Source organism: Pinus tabuliformis, chromosome 4_2 (genome assembly GCF_031772625.1).
Source record: "Pinus tabuliformis cultivar Carrire ecotype Pingquan chromosome 4_2, CPIR1, whole genome shotgun sequence".
NCBI classification, from domain to species: Eukaryota; Viridiplantae; Streptophyta; class Pinopsida; order Pinales; family Pinaceae; genus Pinus; species Pinus tabuliformis.
Genome location: NC_142304.1, coordinates 871,029,641 through 871,049,260, shown reverse-complemented (window position 1 = coordinate 871,049,260; position 19,620 = coordinate 871,029,641). Strand labels below are relative to the sequence as shown.

General features: G+C 37.5%; 1 protein-coding gene across 1 annotated transcript in view; it reads left to right on the top strand.

The window, feature by feature from the left end:
- Positions 1-11,232: 11,232 nt before the first annotated feature.
- Positions 11,233-19,620, top strand: part of LOC149172436 (poly(A)-specific ribonuclease PARN-like) — an 82,368-nt gene continuing 73,980 nt past the window's right edge. The window contains exon 1 of the mRNA XM_089424328.1: positions 11,233-11,788. Coding sequence (XP_089280454.1) covers positions 11,442-11,788 — 347 coding nt within the window. The 5' untranslated portion in view covers positions 11,233-11,441. The remainder of the gene's footprint in view (positions 11,789-19,620) is intronic.

The window sequence follows — 19,620 nt, the reverse complement described above, 5'->3', positions numbered from 1 at the left end:
TTTTTTTACATTTTATAGTTTTTTTTTCTATGTCATTACTATATATTTTTTATATTTGATTTTTTTGTCATGTTTTATTACTTGTTATTATTTTTATGTTTTTTCAATATTTGAATTTTTGTTTTTTTTTTTCGATTTTTTGTGTTTCTTTTATTGTTTTTTTTTTCAATATTTGAATTTTTGCATTTTTATATATTTTTTATATTTGATTTTTTTGGTCATGTTTTTTATGTTTTATTATTTTTTATTTTTATTTTTATTTTTTTTTCCAATATTTGAATTTTTGTTTTCTCATATATATATATATATATATATATATATATATATTGTTAGTGTATTGTCGATGCTTGTCTAGCAACCCAATCCTATTATGTGCAATTTGATAGTTGATTTTAAATTTTTTGTTATAATGAATCGAGTCTGCCCCACAATGTGTTAATTTCATTGTTGGTCTTTAAGTTTTCATTACAATGGGTTGAGCTCACCTACAGTGCCTATCAATTTGATATCTTTTTATTATGTGCAATTTGATAGTTGATTTTAAATTTTTTGTTATAATGAATCGAGTCTGCCCCACAATGTGTTAATTTCATTGTTGGTTTTTAAGTTTTCATTACAATGGGTTGAGCTCACCTACACTCCCTGTCAATTTGATATATATATATATATATAATTTGTTTTCGTAATGTATCAAGTTGTCTTAGGCTACGATTTCAAAATCGCTATACATTTAGCATTTAAAAAAAAGTACTCATGGTATAATAATTCTTTCATTCAGTGCTCATTTTTAAAGTTTTTTTAGTCATAAATTTTTTTCCATAATGTCATGTTTAAAATATTTTGAAAATTTAAGATTATTTTGTAGTCATAATCTTTGGTTTTAATTCTATGGTTGAAAAATTATCAAGATTTTTAATGTTTTTCTAAGTCATGATATTTTATCTTTAATGTTATGGCTGAAAACAATTATAAATAATTAAAAAAAAAAAACCGACTTTATTCCGATATCAACACTTTTCAATTTCAAGGTGTTTTTTCATGTTTTTTTTGGATTTTTGGACTGGAGTAACCATTTTGAGGTAATAGTTCCCATTTGATCGGTAACTATGTTCAAGTACTTTTCTCACATGCATGACATGTTCATCACGAGAATTACTAAAAATTAAGATGTCATCTAAGTAAACTACAACAAACTCATGAAGAAATGGTCTCAACACATCATTCATCACACGCATGAAGGTAGTAGGAGCATCAGATAAACCAAAAGACATAACTAGCCATTCAAACAAACCTTGTTTTGTTTTGAATGTTGTCTTCCAAATGTCTCATTCAACAATTCTAATTTGATGTTAGCCACTCCTTAATTCCAACTTAGTAAAATACTTTGCATCTTTCAATTGATCAAGTAAATCATTTATTCTAGGCAGTGGGTAACGGTTCTTTACTGTAATCTTGTTCAATGCACAGAAGTCCACACACATGCGCCATGTTCTATCCTTCTTTGGCACCAAAACAATAGGTGAACCACATGGTGAAGAACTTGGCTTGATGATCCCTTTATCCAACAACTGTTGAATCTACTTTTTAATTTTTGCACTTTCCATCACTGACATCCTGTACATGCCAATGTTAGGAAGAGGACTATCTTGCTACAATTGTATCGCATGTTGGATTCCTCTCTTGGGAGGCAATTCTTTTGGTTCCTGAAACATCTCACCATATTGGTTAACAATATCAACCAATTCAGATGTCAATCTTGAATCACAACCTTGGAAAGCTTCATTGTCAACATCATTCTTGGGTTTGATCATTAGAAGCACATAAATCCTGCTAGAATTCACTAATCTTTTCATCTGCCCCGCATTAACAAGTGAAAGATTTAGTTTCTTGTTATGGGCTCTCACAATATATTCTACTCCATCTTTGAACAAATGGTATTTGTTTTCATGTCTATGGCAGATAGCTTCTCTATCATAGAGATACGAGTTGCCCAAAACTATACCACATATGTCTAATGGCACAACATCAAGCTCCACTTCATTTATGAAATTTGCAGCAATGGCGAAGTTCAATTTACACTTTCTAGTTACTTGCAATTGTGCATTGTCACGCACTCATCTTAATGGATATGGCTTATGATGTGGAATGGTTTCCAAGTTTAAACTTTTTACAATGTTTTCAGAGATGAGATTGGCTTGAAAGCCACCATAAAAAAGAGTATCAATTTTTTTTATGTTTTGAGATTACCCTTATGTGAAAAAGTTTTATCCTCTTCTTTTCATTTGGAGTTTCATTGTGTAAATTTGAAGTACTAGTGCTAGCAATGGATTATTTTCCTTTCATACCCATGGCTATAATTTTAGTTTCATCGGCCGAATCGAATCCCAAATCCTGTTGAGTGGTTGTAGTTGTCTTTGTTTTCGCTTGTTGTTGAATTTCTTTGGTTTCATTTCGGGATGAATCTTCCAACAATGAACTTCATCGTGACCCTATTTGGAACAATGCTTGCATGTTAATTTCTCTCCTTCCTTCTTAATGGATGCATTTTTCTTTCCCTTTCCTTTGAAACCTTTTTCTTTTCATTTACCCTTGAATGGATTTTTACTACTATCTTGTGGAGTATTTTTCCCTCTTGCCTCGAGATGAGTGGCTTGCACACACACCTCATCTAGATTATTAGGATTAAACATAAGGATAATATGCCTAAGGTAATTGTGTAAACCCCCTATGCACTTCAGTGACATGTCTTGTGATTGCAAATCTACACATTTTTCTTTCCCTTTCCTTTGAAACCTTTTTCTTTTCATTTACCCTTTAATGGCTTTTTACTACCCTCTTGTGGAGTATTTTTCCCTCTTGCCTCAAGATGAGTGGCTTGCACACACACCTCATCTAGATTATTAGGATTAAACATAAGAATAGTATGCCTAAGGTAACTGTGTAAACCCCTTATGTACTTCAGCGACATGTCTTGTGATTGCAAATCTACACCTAACATTATAGACCTTCCTTTATTTTATTTTATTTTTCCCTGAATTATTGGGTATAATCTTGCACATTTTGACCTTTAAGTTGTCTAAAGTTCTGCCAATTCAGGATGGCTTTCTGCATATGTGTTAGAGGGTAGAATTGTCTTTTAATTGTAGCAATGAAATCAGACCAAGAAATTGAGATCTTACCATGTTTTTTATTATTATCTCTTATTGTGTCTTTTATTCCCACCATACTATTGTTGCACCTTCAAGCCTCAACGAAGCTAACTGAATCTTTATGTCATCCTCTTGAAGGTTTTGAATTCTGCAATAGACCTCCAACTGATGAACCCAATTATCAATCTTCTCTGCATTCACTTCACCATTATACATGGGCAGTTCAAATTTAACATCAAGTTTTAACATGGGTGATTTACCAGTTCCTTTTGAAGTATGTTGATGAGTATGAGTAAGGGTTGTATTAGTGGAAGAGGGCGAAGATACTTGTGAAGAAGATGGTGGTGAGGCTGGAGGTTTACCTCCATTTCCATTACCTCCTCCTCCTAAAGAACCTTCTCCTTTGGGAGGCTTGGAGCTTTCACCCTGCAGTGTGGTATTCGTCTCTTCATAGAGGACCTTCACCATCTCTGTCATATCAAAGAAATCCTTCCTAAAGACCTTCTCATCCTCTGTCATGTTTGTAGGCTCTCCTTCATGAGACATTCTCACTGAAGTCTCAACTGCAACTTGAGGAAGAACTGGTGGTGGAGATTGTGGAAACCTTGCACTCCTTCTCCTTGACCCAACTTCAGGGCTTTCAACCAGCTTCCCTTCTCCTCTCTTGAGCTTCAACCTTGTAAGCATGACATTCACTTACAAACAGTTAAATCCTTCTTGCACAAAGAAAACCAAGAGCTCTGATACCAAACTTGATCTGATTGGGAAAATTAGTTTTGTTGTGCTAAATTCCTTTTCAAAATATGTTAAAAGTGCTTAAGGATTCATGAGATTAATTGCAAGTTTAAAACATGAGTTTTTTAGTGCTTTTATGTAAATTTTATGTGCAAATTAAATTAAACAAATGATTGAACAATAACATATAACAGACATAAACATCACCATAAATAGTATCACAACAACACATGATGAAGGAGTTCACCCCTCCTGGGATACATCTCTTTGGGCCGGGTTCCGAAGGCTTGACCCTCTCTATTATGCTCAAAAGTGTGAATACATTAGTTTAATGCTCAAAAAGTCGTGCAACATGTTCTAATGACTCCAAAATGCCCAAAAATGCCTGTGTATCCTCTTTATGCTCCTAATTTGGTCAAAAACTAAAGAAGTTATGGCCTTTCCAAGTTTTATGCTAATCACATCGCAAATTCCCCAAAATCCGGCACCATCCTACAAATTTGCCCCAAAAGGCGCTATCAAAGCCACAATTTCACCAATTTTCAGGGGAAATCATTAGATGTTTTAATTAGCTTCCAACACCTATAATTTGAAAATTTTGGGCACATGTGGGCCACGTGCTCGGGGTTAAGGCCAATGGCCCGCCCTTGCCGGCTGGGCCCACGCTCCCCTCCGGTAGTGGTTGCATGATGGTGTCATGTCCAAGGGGCGGCCCCCGTGGGCTAGCCCCTTCCCCGAAATGGCGCACATATCTAATTCAAATAAAACCGAGTTCTTATATAGTTAAGAACTATTGATTTTGCGTATAAGTGGAGGCTTTGGACTCGTGTTGGGAGGTCGCGGGTTTGACCCTCGCTGCTGCTTCCCGAAACTTGACCCAACATTTTGGTAGCCCTTGGCCACCATGTGGCGGCCTTTGGCTGGGCCACGTGTCAACCCGTGGTTGGCCATGAACCACCCAATAAAAATACGCCAAATTGCACCCATGAGAACGTGCCATTTGGCCCAATGTGATTCGTTGAGCCTGTTGACCAGTCAAACTTCCACATAGATCTGCACAGTCAATGCCACATCAACAGTACAGACTGCTGACTGGGCTGTCAAATTTTTACAAAAAACCGCCTGTTTAGGAAAGTGAACAGAACATGATTTTGGGAGCATACAGTGTCCATTTCGTGCGAAACGAGTTGCGCCAGATTCACGGTGATGAGCACTACATGTTCATCCAAGTTCCACACTGATCAGACAACTTTGAACTCTGAGCTATTTTTTGAGCACCTTATCACTTTGCTTGTCCTTTTCCTTTCTTTCCTTTACTTGTTTTTCCAAGTGCTTGCTCTCTTTCCTTTGATACACTTGCTCCAAATATGGGCAAATGATGTCAACTGATTCTCAGGTGCCTTTTTATCATTGATGTCTCCTTTTTTCTTCATTTTCCTTCATTTTCTCTCTGATTTCCCTTGCGTGCAAATTTATGTCTCTTCCCCTTCCTTTTCTCCGATTTTCCTTTATTTTAATAAATAAATGTCAAATAATGCCTCTTTGCCTTTTCTCATGCCTTTTCCAATTTTCTTAGCTATAAATAAACCACAAGTGACCCCCAATGTGATGTTCCCCCCCCATTAAGCTTGGAATATGTGTCCCATGACCTTGGTCTTATTTTTATTTACACGGAAACTTATCCCGGGGCTATTACAATTATATCATAATCATAGAGTTACAACGGCAAACCAAGTCTGCTACACACATGACCTTAGTATTTTTATTTTTAAATTTTCATGTAACTACACATGGGAAGCCTCAAGACACTTCACTACCATCAACAAGTGGTAACTAGTGTAAAAACTATAGTATGCCTAACTAGGTAAGGACAATGAGTATTAACATATTGTATATAGTCAATTTGGAGATTGAGACCGAGACTTCTTATTTGTAATCCACAATGCTCAACCACTCAAGCTAACCACATGGATTGACATGATCGTAACAATCCATAATTTTAAGGTTTAATTTTGTGGAGAATTTAATGCTAAAGTCATTCGCATTTGATGCTAAAGTCATGAATATTAATCCCCAGTGACCAAATTTTTACTAATGTGAACAATCCACTAAACACTAATTACATTAGGTAATTCTCACAAGGGTGAAGAAAGCGTCTCTGAAGCTAGTGAAATGAATCACAAAGTGTCAATGGTCACATTCACTAGTTGCTTCCAATAACTAGGGTTTACTGAGAATGTAAAGCATCTTACTATGACTATAGCTCAAGTGTGCTTAGCCATGAAATCCTCCCATCCCATCTCACCTCTGTTTGATAACAAAGCTTGTTTAGCTTACTAACCCACTACTAAAAGTTTAGTAAGTATTGTGCCTTATACACTATAATGCCCTCTTATTTTATTTAAGCATTAGGGTGTTTTGCAATTTAATATTATAAAATACAAGTGTGCTATATAATATAAAATTTAGTTAGTACAACCCATGCCCAATAAGTGTCATTCAATAAGGGCAAAAATTCCATCTTCAGTTGTCCACTTTACACTTACTGCATGATGCTCACATGGGAGAAGAAGCGAGATTGAAAGAGTGTCATCGATTTCTCCTTAAATAACTCAAATATCATTTGTTGAGCTATGCTCACAAGTGCGATTGCCCAATTTCTCCTTGAACTATCACTTAGTAATTATTGCACAATGCTCACATGGGTGAACATGTTTGATTCAAAAACTAATATCCATTTCCCCTCAAATACTCCACTTAAAACTCACTATATAATGCTAACAAGGGTGAAAAAGAGGTACTCAAAGGGATTTCACTTGATGACAAAGGCTTATTGAGAAAGCCACCCATTTTAATTTGACTATTTTTTAAGTATACTTATTTATGCAATTGTTTTTTTAGTCAAACTTGTTTAAATTTTTTTCCCATTTACTCGAGGGGCTAGAGTATATATACCTCCTTAGTCATTTGTCTCACAAACAAGAAGATCCTACATATCAATTTAAAGTTTAACTTCACTACCAACCTAGATTCATCTTAACTCTGAATCTACCAAGTGTCGAGAGGGATCAAATCTCTTTTCGCCCTAACCTAACTACCAACCTAGATCCATCTTAATTATGAATCTACCAAGCTTCAAGAGGGATCAAACCTCTTATGGTATAAACCTCTTTTATAGTGAAAAAAGTTTTGAACCCTCTTAACGCTTAGTAAATCCAAAATTTAAATAGATCTATATTAATTTAATATATATATATATATAATTTGACCAATTGTTTACCTAATATGACAAAACGATAGATTAATAATCATAAAATTAAATTGTTGGATCTAAGACTTTTGTGATCCTTAATGTAGATATAAGTTTTCCAGATTAATCACATAGCTAGGATTTGGTTGACGTTTTGAACCAACTAATGTTGTTCATCCTCAGGGCAAGGCGAGAAATCAACCGATCTAAAGGAATAAATAGCAAGGATGCATCATTGTTTAGAGTTAGTTGTTGGTAAATTAGTTAATGGGAAAAAATAAAATATTATTTAAGAAGGAGATATCTAATAAAACATTATATATTTAAATTAAAAATAACTATTATAGAGTATAAAATATTTTATTAATTAATAATATTTATATATTTTTATTTGCTATTTGTTGACTTGTCCCTATTTAGTTGAAAAGTAGTTGTTGGTAATAATTTAATATGATTATTTATTAATATTTTCAATGATAATTTGTTAGAAGTTGCTTAAAATAGAAATAGAGTATTAGGTAAAGAATTGTTAATATTAGTAAGTTAGAAAGGAGGTTACATCAAGATCATCATTTCTCGGCTCAGAAACTCGGGGTTCTCAACACTCTTGTTACCCGTGCTCTAAGAATCTTTCATCTAGTAGGAGAAATCACATCTTCTTGATGTTTTTAAAAATAATAGATATAGTAGATCTCAAAGCCTCAAGGCCTTTCACAAGGCCCGCAAAGCGCCAAGAGTTAAATTTGCTCGTGCTGAACCTATCTCCAAGGTTTATCTCCCGTATATTGAAGGAACCACGGATATGATTGCCCATATCCTTAGGAAGATCAATGTCTTTTCTTCGTTCAAGCCTCACAACACCATTAAAAATTCTCTTAGGTCTATTAAAGACCCTATTGACCCTAAAGACACGAAAGGTGTTTATCTTGTTCCTTGCTCTTGTGGTATTCCCTATATTGGAGAAACATGTAGGTTTATTAAACAGAGAATCAAAGAACATGCTGCAGATATTAGACACAGTTGATCCTGTGCATCAACCCTAGCCGAGCATGCAGAGAAATCGAAACACCATGTTTGCCTTGAAGATTCCAAGGTCGTTGCTAGGGTTGATCATTTCCATCACATGAAACTTAGGGAAGCGAATGAGATTGAGAGGCATGCAAAAATTCTGAATAGGGACGATGGTTGGAAATTGAGTAAGAGTTGGATTCCGGCTCTCTCTTCATGATTCTTCCACCCTTTCTTATCCTTGCTCTGCTTTTATTTCAGTCCGATTTCATCATTTTTCCGTTATTATCCTTATTAACATTCTTTAATTTCTTATGTTTAATTTCCTCCCTTTAAATTATGCTTATCCCATTAGCATTTTATTTTATTTTAATATTTTTGATTTTTGTTTTATCTCCCCTCTTGACCTAATACTCTATTTCTACTTTAAGCTAAACTCTCACCAATTATCATTGAAAATCTTAATAAATAATCATATTAAATTATTCCTAACAGCTAGTTTTCAACTAAATAGGGACAAGTCAACCCATAGCAAATAAAAATATAAAAATATTAATAAATATGATTAATTAATAAAATATTTTATACTCTATAACGACTAAATTTTAATTTAAATATATAATATTTTATTAGATATCTCTTTCTTAAATAATATTTTACTTTTCTCATTAACTAATTTACCAACAACTAACTCTTGGTAATGATGCGTCCTTGCTATTTATTCCTTTTGATCGATTGATTTCCACCTTGTCCTGAGGATGAACCACATTAGTTTTTAGATGGATTGATTTCTCACGTTGAAGATGAACCACATTAGTGTTGAAGTTAATGCTTACATCTTATATTTAAGATGTTGGTCTCAGATGGTTGAGAAATTCTCTCAACCTCTCATTCTAAATTAGGAATAAGTTAGATCGGAGAAACTCTCTATATTAGAGTATTATCTAAATGTAATGTGTATGTTGCGCTGATACACCTTTGTGTGAAATATATGTGTGCTTTCAGTGATTTTTTTATCTTTGGGAGTGCGGGCGAATTGCTTTCCGGGGGAATTTGAAAGGGTGTTTCCTGAATAAGAGTTGGGTCCTCTGGCAATTTTGTATTTTTCTGGTTAATAAGATATCGCATTTGATGAATGCAGTGTGGGCGGACTCTTTTTGGAGAGAATTTCAAACGGTGTGGAGGCTGCCGTAGAGAATGCAACATGAAGCATCGTCGTGCATTTGAGTTTCCGACATTCTTCATAACAGTGGTGCTCCAGTCAGGAATGCATCTTCTTATTGTATAAGATTTGAAGCCAACTTACCTGATATTATGTAAGCCGTGAAGCGTAGATGAGTTTTTTCAGTGGAACTCATTCGCAGGGTATAAGAAGGTAGATTCTCTCGTTTTTGAGCGTGCGTGGCGGTCAACGTTAAAGGTGTTCGAGTGTTGGAGGCGTAGATTGGAGGTTGTGTTGGAGACTGGTGCGATGGAGGTTCATTGTTAGAATAAACCGTGGAGCGTTGACTGTTTTCTTTCCGCGAGTTCACTGTACAACGCTGTTTTGTTTTGTCTTGTTCGAATTTCATCTGAGGCATGCCGCTTTCACAAAGAAACCGAAGCATTTTTTAATTGCATAAGGATACATCGGTGCTTAAGTTTAAAAGGTATTTCATTTTCTTCTTTCATCGTGGAGTTTATGGTTTTAGAAAAATTGAGCGATAAATTAAAAATTTAAATGCAATCAATGAAGAAAAATTTGTGGGGAATTTGTGGGGTATAATGAATGGTTCAGATCTAGGGTCTACATATGCTAAATAATTAATTGAATGGAAAAATAGAGATGACAAAGCTAAGTCCATTATTGGACTTGCTCTTTCAGATGCAAAATTTTCCGTAAAATTGCAATTATTTAAACTGAAAATGAGTGAAGAAACATCTATGTCCACTCATGTAAACAATTTAATGTCTCTTATAAGACAATTAGCTGAAGCAGGTGCCAAGGTGGAGGATGAAGATACTAAAGCAATATTACTAAATAGTCTTCCTTCAAGTTATAGTAATGTTGTCTTCACTTTGAGTCTAATGACTTCACAAAAATTGCACGAGACAATTGCAGCACTTCTCGTGGAAGAAAAGAGAGTAAAACTGGAGGATACGGAAGAGAACTCTCGAATAGAAAATGCATTGTTTACAAAGACAAGGATGAAAAAGAAAAATGCAAACAAAAGTGAAATTGAATGCTACTATCGCAGGAAAATTGGGTATACAACGTGGAATTGCAAAAGTCGTGCTAGTGATCTGTTAAAAGGGAAAGCATTGACAAATTTAGTCGTAGATGAATATCCATTGAATTCTGATGATGAATTCAGTGAAGAATTTGAACCTCTCAAACTTTTTTAGAACAACTCAGTGAAAAGACTCAAGATGGATGGTTGTCCAGATAATATGGTAGTTGCGGATCTTGGAAAAAATCCCTTGTTCGTTGAAGACGTGGGAGTGGTCTTCTAATGAGGTTATGCGACGACTTCGAACGCTATTCAGTAATTGACTTTGGGAGGTCCTTGATTCGGGAGTTCAGGGGTCGAACTCAGGAATCCAACTTGTCGACTACACCTTTACGAGGATTATGAGGCAATTTGATGGATTCTATACTGATAAGTTGTAAACCAGTTAAAGAATGACTGTGTATTTTGTTGTTTGTGGATGATTTCAATAAATTTATGTAATGTAAGCATTAAGAGAGTATGTTGGAGTTAATGCTTACATCCTATATTTAAGATGTTGGTTTGAGATGGTTGAGAAATTCTCTCAACCTCTCCTTCTAAATTAAGAATAAGTTAGATAGAAAATCTATATATTAGAGTATTTTTTCAATGTAATGTGTGTGTTGAGCGCATACACCTTTGTGTGTGAAATATATATCTGCTTTCAGTCATTTTTACCAATTAGTTAGTTCGAAATATTGACCGAATCTTAACTATATGATTAAGTTAAAAAACTTATATCTATAAAATTAAACTATTATAAAAAATTTATATAACTGAACCAAAAACCCTGCCCAATAAAATTCCAAATAAGCTCCACTCACTTCCCCATGATTTGCGAACGGTGGTTATTGCACAAAATCACAACCATACGGTACTATATAGAAAATGTGAGTAAATTACGTGATTATCATGTTTACTATTGTCGGAACATGGGCGGCCGGTATTAGGGTTCAGGATTTCACGGCTTTTGATTTTGATTTCTGCTGAGAAACTTGTTTTCCAAATTCCAGAGTTGGAGAACCTCGAATCTGATGACTCCGATGCAAAATGCAACAAACAAAATATTCTCAGGTTCTCTGCATTCACAGGCGGCATTTTTTTCAGAGACACATGGGCAGTCAGACTAGCAAACGATGGGGATTCAAGCAGGTCACGAAGTCGAATCTCGGGCCCGCCATTGAGCAGGTGATTGAAGACATTCGAAATGCGGACTTTATATCCGTTTCTCTACAGTCCACGGGCTCCCATGGAGCCCCATGGCACCGAATATTACCCTTCGACACCTCGGAGACGGCCTATTATAAGGCAAAAGACAATGCCGAGAAGTTCCAGCTGCTACAGTTTGCAGTGTGCCCCTTCAAATGGGCGTCGGACTCCAAAATTATTGCATTTCCGTAAGTTGTTTTTTGAATACAACAATGAATTAATAATTTAGCGTTAAGGTGACTTATAAATGTTTGCTGCTGTTATTCATAGGAGTTGTCTATAATGCGACTTTTTGGAGATTCCCGTGACGGAATCCGGCGGAAGAAATTGAAGTTAAATCTTGATTTGTTGCAGTTAAAATGGTTTTTTAACTGCATATTTGGATTCAGCACCCTGGAAAACCCCTGGATGCTTTCATTGTGCAGAAACTAGCTATCAAACTTGCGATTCCAATAAATTCCTGCCGGATTTCGACCGGAAAAACCCACCGGAAAGGCTTTCAAAAAATCGCGTTATAGACAACTGCTTATTCATATTGTTTTTTTAATGTCTGACATTTGAGACCTAAACCCCGAGCCTGTAAAATCATTGGCCGCAACATCCACTTGGACTGAAGGTTATTCTTATTATTATTTTTGGAAATGCTTAAAAAAACATGCACAAGTGTCCAAGTGTCTGTACCACCAAGAATGGATTTCCTCCAGCTTAGAATCCAGCCCAAGTGGTGTCTATCTGCTCACAGAAACAGTACTCTCTATAGCTCTGCAAAGTACTCCCAAGTCGACTTGGCTTTCTGAGCCGGTGCATCAAGTCAAAACTTCATCAAAACTACTGGTCAAAATGGGTTAGACTCGGGTTTGGTGCATAAGTTTGCGGAGTCTAGTCGAGTTTGTGCTTGCTGATTTTTTGACTATATGTTCCCTGATTTTGTAATAAGCCAAGTTATTTTTGAGTGTTCTTGGATGCCAAGTTGACACCACTTTGTTGTTGATAAGTCCGAGTTGTGTGACTCTGGTTCAACTCAGTTTACAACTCAATCACCAATTTTGATTCCTAAAATATAATTGACCAGATTTAGCCATTTGAATTGCTTATTAGGATGAGCAAAGGCACAATTGTAATCATTCTTCTTGAGCACAAGTATTGTGTGTGAGCTTGTGAGAGAGCGGAACAAGAAGGAGCTTGTATGTGAGTTGGTAGAGAGCAATTTTCCTTGGGAATTGCGCTAGGAAATAGGAGGAAATTCCTATTAAATTGGAGCAGCCTATGCACTAGTATTTAGGAGGATTTGCGCTAGGAAATAGGCCTCTAGGATTGCACAAAGGAGAAGGAAAGGAGACCGGGGTCTTGTAGGTGTTTTAATTTAGTACAACCAGAGGAAATCAAATTGGTTTCTATTGAAACAAAGTTGTATGGTAAGAGCTCTATTGCTCAATATTCTATCAATAAAATTCTCAAACAAGTAGAGGGTTTTCTCAGTTTGGTTCCCTAGAAAAAATGTGTTGTTGAATTGTGTGGTGTGTATTTATTTATGTTTTTGTTCCGCCACGAAATTGGTCGAGAAATTTTGTGTCTATATGAAAAAAATTAGTTTCAAATTGCTCATATTAGTAGTTGCAGAATTTCGTGGATTTTCTACATACTCTCGTCGTCATTCTGCTTTCAATGGTATATGACATGTCTTGTGGGCTTGCATGGTTATGAAGATATGAATCTTTAAATATAATGACCCTTGATCTTGGTCCATAACTCCAAGTGAAAAGCCTTGTTTATCGTGCATGATCCAAGGAAATAATTCTTATAGCTAACAGGACATGGCAGTTGCATTTTAATTATTCGGTGGTCCAAAGGCTACAATGTTAAGAGGGGTTTATTAATACTCGTTGACCAAAAAAAGTCAATTTCAAAAAGGGGGTTTTGGGTCTTTTGAATTTAAAATTCAAAATACCCTCAAAGGGGTTTTTCCCCCCATTATGTTTGAATTTCAATTGTGATTTTACCTCCAAAATCAAAAAGTATATAAGGGAAGAAGATCTCCCTCCCAAAGTATGATTAAAACACATATCTTTGTGTGACCAAAAGCTCTGAAAATATCGACCTTAAGGAGTCCCGAAGACATAACAAGGAGGCAAGATAAATTGAAGGGCCAAATTCCACCTTGGGACAACTCTTTTGATGGAGATGATGATTGCATTAGATTCCTCTTTTCGAGAGGACCAAGTTTGATATAAAGATCATCTCATTTGGACAAACAGAAGTATGATTTTGAATTTATGCCCACTTGTGTTCAATTTGTTTAGGTCGGCCACATCATCATGTGGGCTCATGAAGCCCGATAGATACGACTCTTCACCCTCGTCGACTTGTATAAATACAAGTGTCCTCTCACCTCATTTGTCATCTTCATCACTCACACATTCTCTCTCCTTCTCTCATTGATTCGTACAACATTGGGCACTCTTCTCTCTCACACTTGTGGATTGAGGAGGACGAAATTTCAGACTAAATTACAGGGCTGAAAATCACAAGGAATTTTGTAGTTTGACCAGTGTTGATTGTGACTTTCCAGGCATCTTTTGACTTCGATTTTATACGGTTACTTATGTCTCAGCACGCCACATCTTTTGGCACATAAATCGAGGCATTCTATGCACTTTGATCGCAGACCCAAATTACAGGTCGACCGTAGGGTTGACCAAGTTTGATCGCAGATTTTGTGACTGTTTTGTGTTGAATTTGACCGATGTTGGAGGCCGAGTTTGACTGGGAAGACCGAGTTGTTTTGAGGATAATTTATTGCTATTTTGACCAATGTTGACTTTTTGGTTAGGGCTGAAGTTTGATTCCAAAAATTTACAGGGCTGTTTTGACTTTGAATTGGGCAAGTCAATTTAACTTTTGTACTCTCTCTCAGCTAAACATTTGATATAATAATAAGAAAATTCGAACAAAATGTTTTCCGCACATTGGGGTTTTTCCTTGGCATCTGCCAAATTTGATGTCCTCTTGTCTTGGCTTTTTTTTTGCATTTTGTTTCATGTTCTATCTGCTTTTACTATCAATGTGATTATTGTGATTGCTATTGGAAATTGGAAATTGTTTTTGGGCAACTAAGGAACATTGAAGTAAATTGTGCTAAGCATTAAACATACCATTGCTAACTAAAATTAACATGGTATTAGAGCCCAGGTGAAGACAAAGGCCAATCAAGAGAGAGAAAAGCAATCACTAAGGAAAACTGTTAGACAAGAATCTTGGTTTAGCTTCAATGGCTTCTACATCCTACTTCAAATATGAGGATAAGCTCAAGGACAAATCTGACTATCATGCATGGAATATGACTTTGGAAGAGCATGATGCAATGGACTATGTAAAGGGAAGAGTGGTGGAGCCTCCTTCAAATGCACCTGCTGCTGCAAAAACAAAGTACAAGAAAAGAACATTTGTGGGCTACAGTGAAAATTCAAAGGCATATAGAATCTATGTGCCTGGTCAACTAGATGTGGAAGTAAGCCATGATGTTACATTCGATGAATACACTATCCTTGGGAAAGCCAAAGATCTCCCCATTCTACGAAAAGAGAATGATGATGCTGCAAATAAACAAATTGAACCTTTGGCAGATGAATCTATGCTTGATGTTGAAGGCCCGATGGATCCCATTGATCCACCACCTGGTGATTCCTCTATCTCAAGAAAAAGAACTTTGTGGCTTAAGGATACTCTCGAAGATGCTAAAGGACGTGTTGCTCCAAGAGGGACATTTCATGAAAGTAAGAAGCCAAATAAGTATCAAGGGTACGTTGTTGCTATGAGTACTATTGTTCAATCTGAGCCATGTACATTCGAAGAAGCCGTAAAGCACCAAGTCTGGAAGGATGCGATGAATGAAGAATACGAATCAATCATGAAGAATGGTGTTTGGGACATGGTTCTTAGGCCAAAGGAAAAGTTTGTGTTTGCATCTAAATGGCTTTACAAAATCAAACATGGAGCTGATGGGAGAGCTGAAAATATAAAGCTAGGTTCATTGCTCGAGACTTCTCTCACAAGGAATGAGTGGAGTATGGCAAGATATTTGCACCAGTTGCTTGATATACCACTATTCGTTCCTGTTAAGTTTAGGTATGTTCTATGCTGAGAGCAATTTATTTCAAGTTTCATAGTTAGCTCAATATCTTTTCCAGATTAGCAATCACATCAGCATTAAAGTAAATTGCAGATAGAACATAAACATAAATCGCAGAAGACAAGCCAAGACAAGAGGACACAAGATGTGGCGCTAGCAAGGGACAAACCCCAATGTGGGGAACCCTTGATCAATTCTTTGTATATGTTCTTCAATAGTTCAGCAGAGAGAGAGAGAGATAGTACATTTACATCACAAGTCAACACTAGACTTATCTAGATAAGAGCATAGATCATCTCTAAGAAGATGATACATGAGATCAGTTGAATACATGCTGCTTTAACTGATTTTCCAAGGTGATTCCTTCACTTATCATCGTGTTGCATCTCATCATCATGCTGCACCTCACCGTGCTGCACTCATCATCACAATGTTGGACCTGATGACTGCTGCACCTAATGCTACACTGCTGTCCCATGTGCCATGGTTGAACCATGTTGTCCATGCTTGCTGTCCCATTGTGCCATTGGTGCACAATGACATAGCAGTCCCATCATTGTTCTGTCTCATCATGCAGCACTATGCTGAGCTCTTCATTGCACTATGCTGCACCCAAATGCAAGCTGCAATATGTTCTTGCTACTGCCATATGTTCTTGCTGCTGCCATATGTTCATCATTACCATGCTGTACTATTGCTGCTCCATACTGCACCATGTTGCCTTCGTCATGCTGCCACTCCTTTTATCACAGTGTTGCACTTTGTTACCAAGCACACAACATGTTGCACTACACTTCTTTATGATGTCTGTCATGCTGTAGCAGTGTTCCACACCGTGCTGCTCCAACACTGTCATATCTTATCATTTGCTGCATATTTCACTGTTAAGAGGATTCTCTATATGCTGCATTGGAAGTCATTCTAATACTAGGTGGACAACCTTCATGTTAAGACAATCCTACCTATCCTCACATAGCAACATCAAACTTGCTGCTCAAACTTTCATATGGTTGTAGCCTTCGATTCTCCAACAGACTTCCAAACAACCTTTGAAGGACTTCGACATACCTTAATAGAACCATCCCTAACTGCGTTGCTGCCTTAGGGCATATGACAACCCTTTGCTGCCCTACGCAAGCCTAGTTGTGGTGCTATGGCTTGCAGCCTAGCACAACAACATTCGGTCCTCAAAACATGTCACAATCATCATGCGTTTAGCCCTCAATCTCGGCCTAACAGCTAGCTAAGATGACTGCGATTTAGGTTTGCGTTAGAAGTCTCTTTTGCTATGATGATACTTGCGGCTAGGGCACATTTTGCATCAGCTGTAACCCTTCCTTAGATCTGCAGCTAGGGCACATTTAAGGCCTCCTCATGACAACGGATTAGGGCATCCTTTAGGCAGCGTATTAGGGTAGATTAGGGCAGCTTATAGGAGCATGTTTAGGCTGTGAAGGAGCCTCTTTACTGTGGCCAAATCTCCTCTCTTGGACTGCGGTTAAACCACCTCTTGCTACTAGGGAATCATCCTCTAGGACTGCGTTTAGGGCATCATCCTCTAGGACGATGTTTTTCCCTTAGAGATTCTTCTTTCCACTAAAACCCAAAACAAGTTGAGAAGAAGAAATCTCAAGAGAGTTGTGTACAAATGACTTGCAAGGCACTTGTATTTATACCAAAACGTGGAGCACAAGTGGGGGCAGTTTAGTTGCTGGCCAACCTTGACGAATTGTCCCATAACACAAATAAATTCATATCTCCATGAATACTTATCAGAATTGGATGATCTTTAGATCAATCCAACACCTCTCGATGAGAGGAGTCCAAGAAAAATATCAGCTGGCATAAATAAGATGACCCACATGGAGTTTGGCCTTAGGTGCCAATTTTAACACTTCCTTTCAACTAGGGAGAACTCCATCCGCCGATCCATCTGCCAGACTGTACTATCTCTGCCATCAGTGCCCTGCACTGCTTTGCTCTGCTTAACCATGAATAAGAAGAATTGATCGAGAATGTCTCATACCATTCTCTACTGACCTGAAGTCAGTTTTATTGATCCCAGATCAATATCACAAGAGAGTGTCTCAAACCACTCATATTGATCCCAAATCAGTTACATTGATCTCAGAACAATGGAGGACATCCTAGCGTAGGGAGTATGATAAATACAATGATGCGTCCATCGATAGTACTACTATGGTCCCTAACCCCATTTCCCTGCTCATTGATCAGATGAGAGGTAGTTCCCATGAGTCCTAGACTGCATGGGTAGGATGCCTCAACAGAAGAACCAATCATCCTGTCCCTAAGTTGCCTCGGGGTATCACAGGGGAAGGCTGAGCTATTCACCCTGTACACAGTGCACCATTAGGGAGGGTGAGTCGCCCTATGGTCGCGTGTTGCTTCGGTGGTACCCCGAGCCCCCTGGAGCTCCCAGAGCTCAATGCATGCAACATGCAGGACCCTCATAAGAGGGTCTCTCAACGACTCCAAGTCGTTCGGGAAAGTCACAAATTTGACCTTTCCCTAGGGCCTTGACAGAATGTCTGCGACTTGTACATCAGTCTCAATGCGATGGAGCCTCCTCGCTCATTGACGTACCATATCCCTGATAAGGTAGTATTTGATGTCTATCTGCTGGAGCAATCATAGAATACGAGATTCCTCAACAATCAAATCCCCCCGTGGTTGACACAGAAGATCACGGTGGTATCCATCATGTGTACAAACAACTCACTGAAGAGCTTCGACAACCAGGTAGCTTCAATCGAGATCATACTCGTAGCTATGTATTCGGTCTCGGCGGTGCTTATAGCAACCAACTTCTGCTTCCTGCTCATCCATGATATCGAAGCAGAATCCAAAGAGAACCAACACTCATAAGTGTTCTTGCGATCCTCCATACTGCCTGCCTAGTCAACATTCGAATAATCATGCAGCTTCACATTTTCGGTAGTGCATCTCAATTCATGAGAGATTGTGCCTCGAAGATATCTCAAAAGATTCTTGGCACCAATCCAATGAGGCTCAACCATATATGAGCTCATCATGCTAATTGCAAAACATATGTCTGGATGGAAGTTCACCAAGAACATCAATGTGAATGAGTTTATGAAACTTAGAGGCATTTCCCAAATCTGGTCTGGCATCACTACCATATAACTTCTTGAAAGTTAAGATCCTCGAGGTAGTCACGGGCTTGCAGTTTACCATTCCACATCCGAAATCCAACTCCCTCTTACTTCTGCAAATGAGAGGGTCTGCACCTGTTAGAAATAGGTCGTCCTTAGAAGGTGCCGGTATGAGAGGTCTATTATCCACAACCTTCGAGCAATGGTTTGGATCAGTTTCACTCCTAGTGAATCTTAGCTTCATCAGACAACTATCAATCCTCTCATACTATGCCCAGGGTGTTTTGCTTCAAGCCATAGAGGGCTTTCTTCCACCTGTATACATGAGATTCCTGATCATGAATCTCAAACTCCTTGGGTGTTTCCAAACCTGTGGACCTACTACATAAGGGGAATGGTCCCCTTGTAAGATTTTCATTCGGTACATCTCAGACATGTACCTTCATGCTCTTTTTGAATTCATGCATCCCTGTCACCATTTGACTCACATCGGGTAGGGCCCTATAAGTAGATCTCCGGTGTTATAGATGAGATATGTCAATTGACATGATCCCCAATGGACCATCTTGCAACTTGATACAAATTGCAAACCCTGAACCCATGAGAAAAAACATCTTTGAAAATTCTATTTTCAAACACGTACCTTTCGATCAATGGATGCCACCCTGAAACCTTTGACTTCCATTGCCGAAATGGACACCAGGTTCTTCTTGCGATCAGGTACATAAAAGAGATTTTGTAAATGAATCGAGTTACC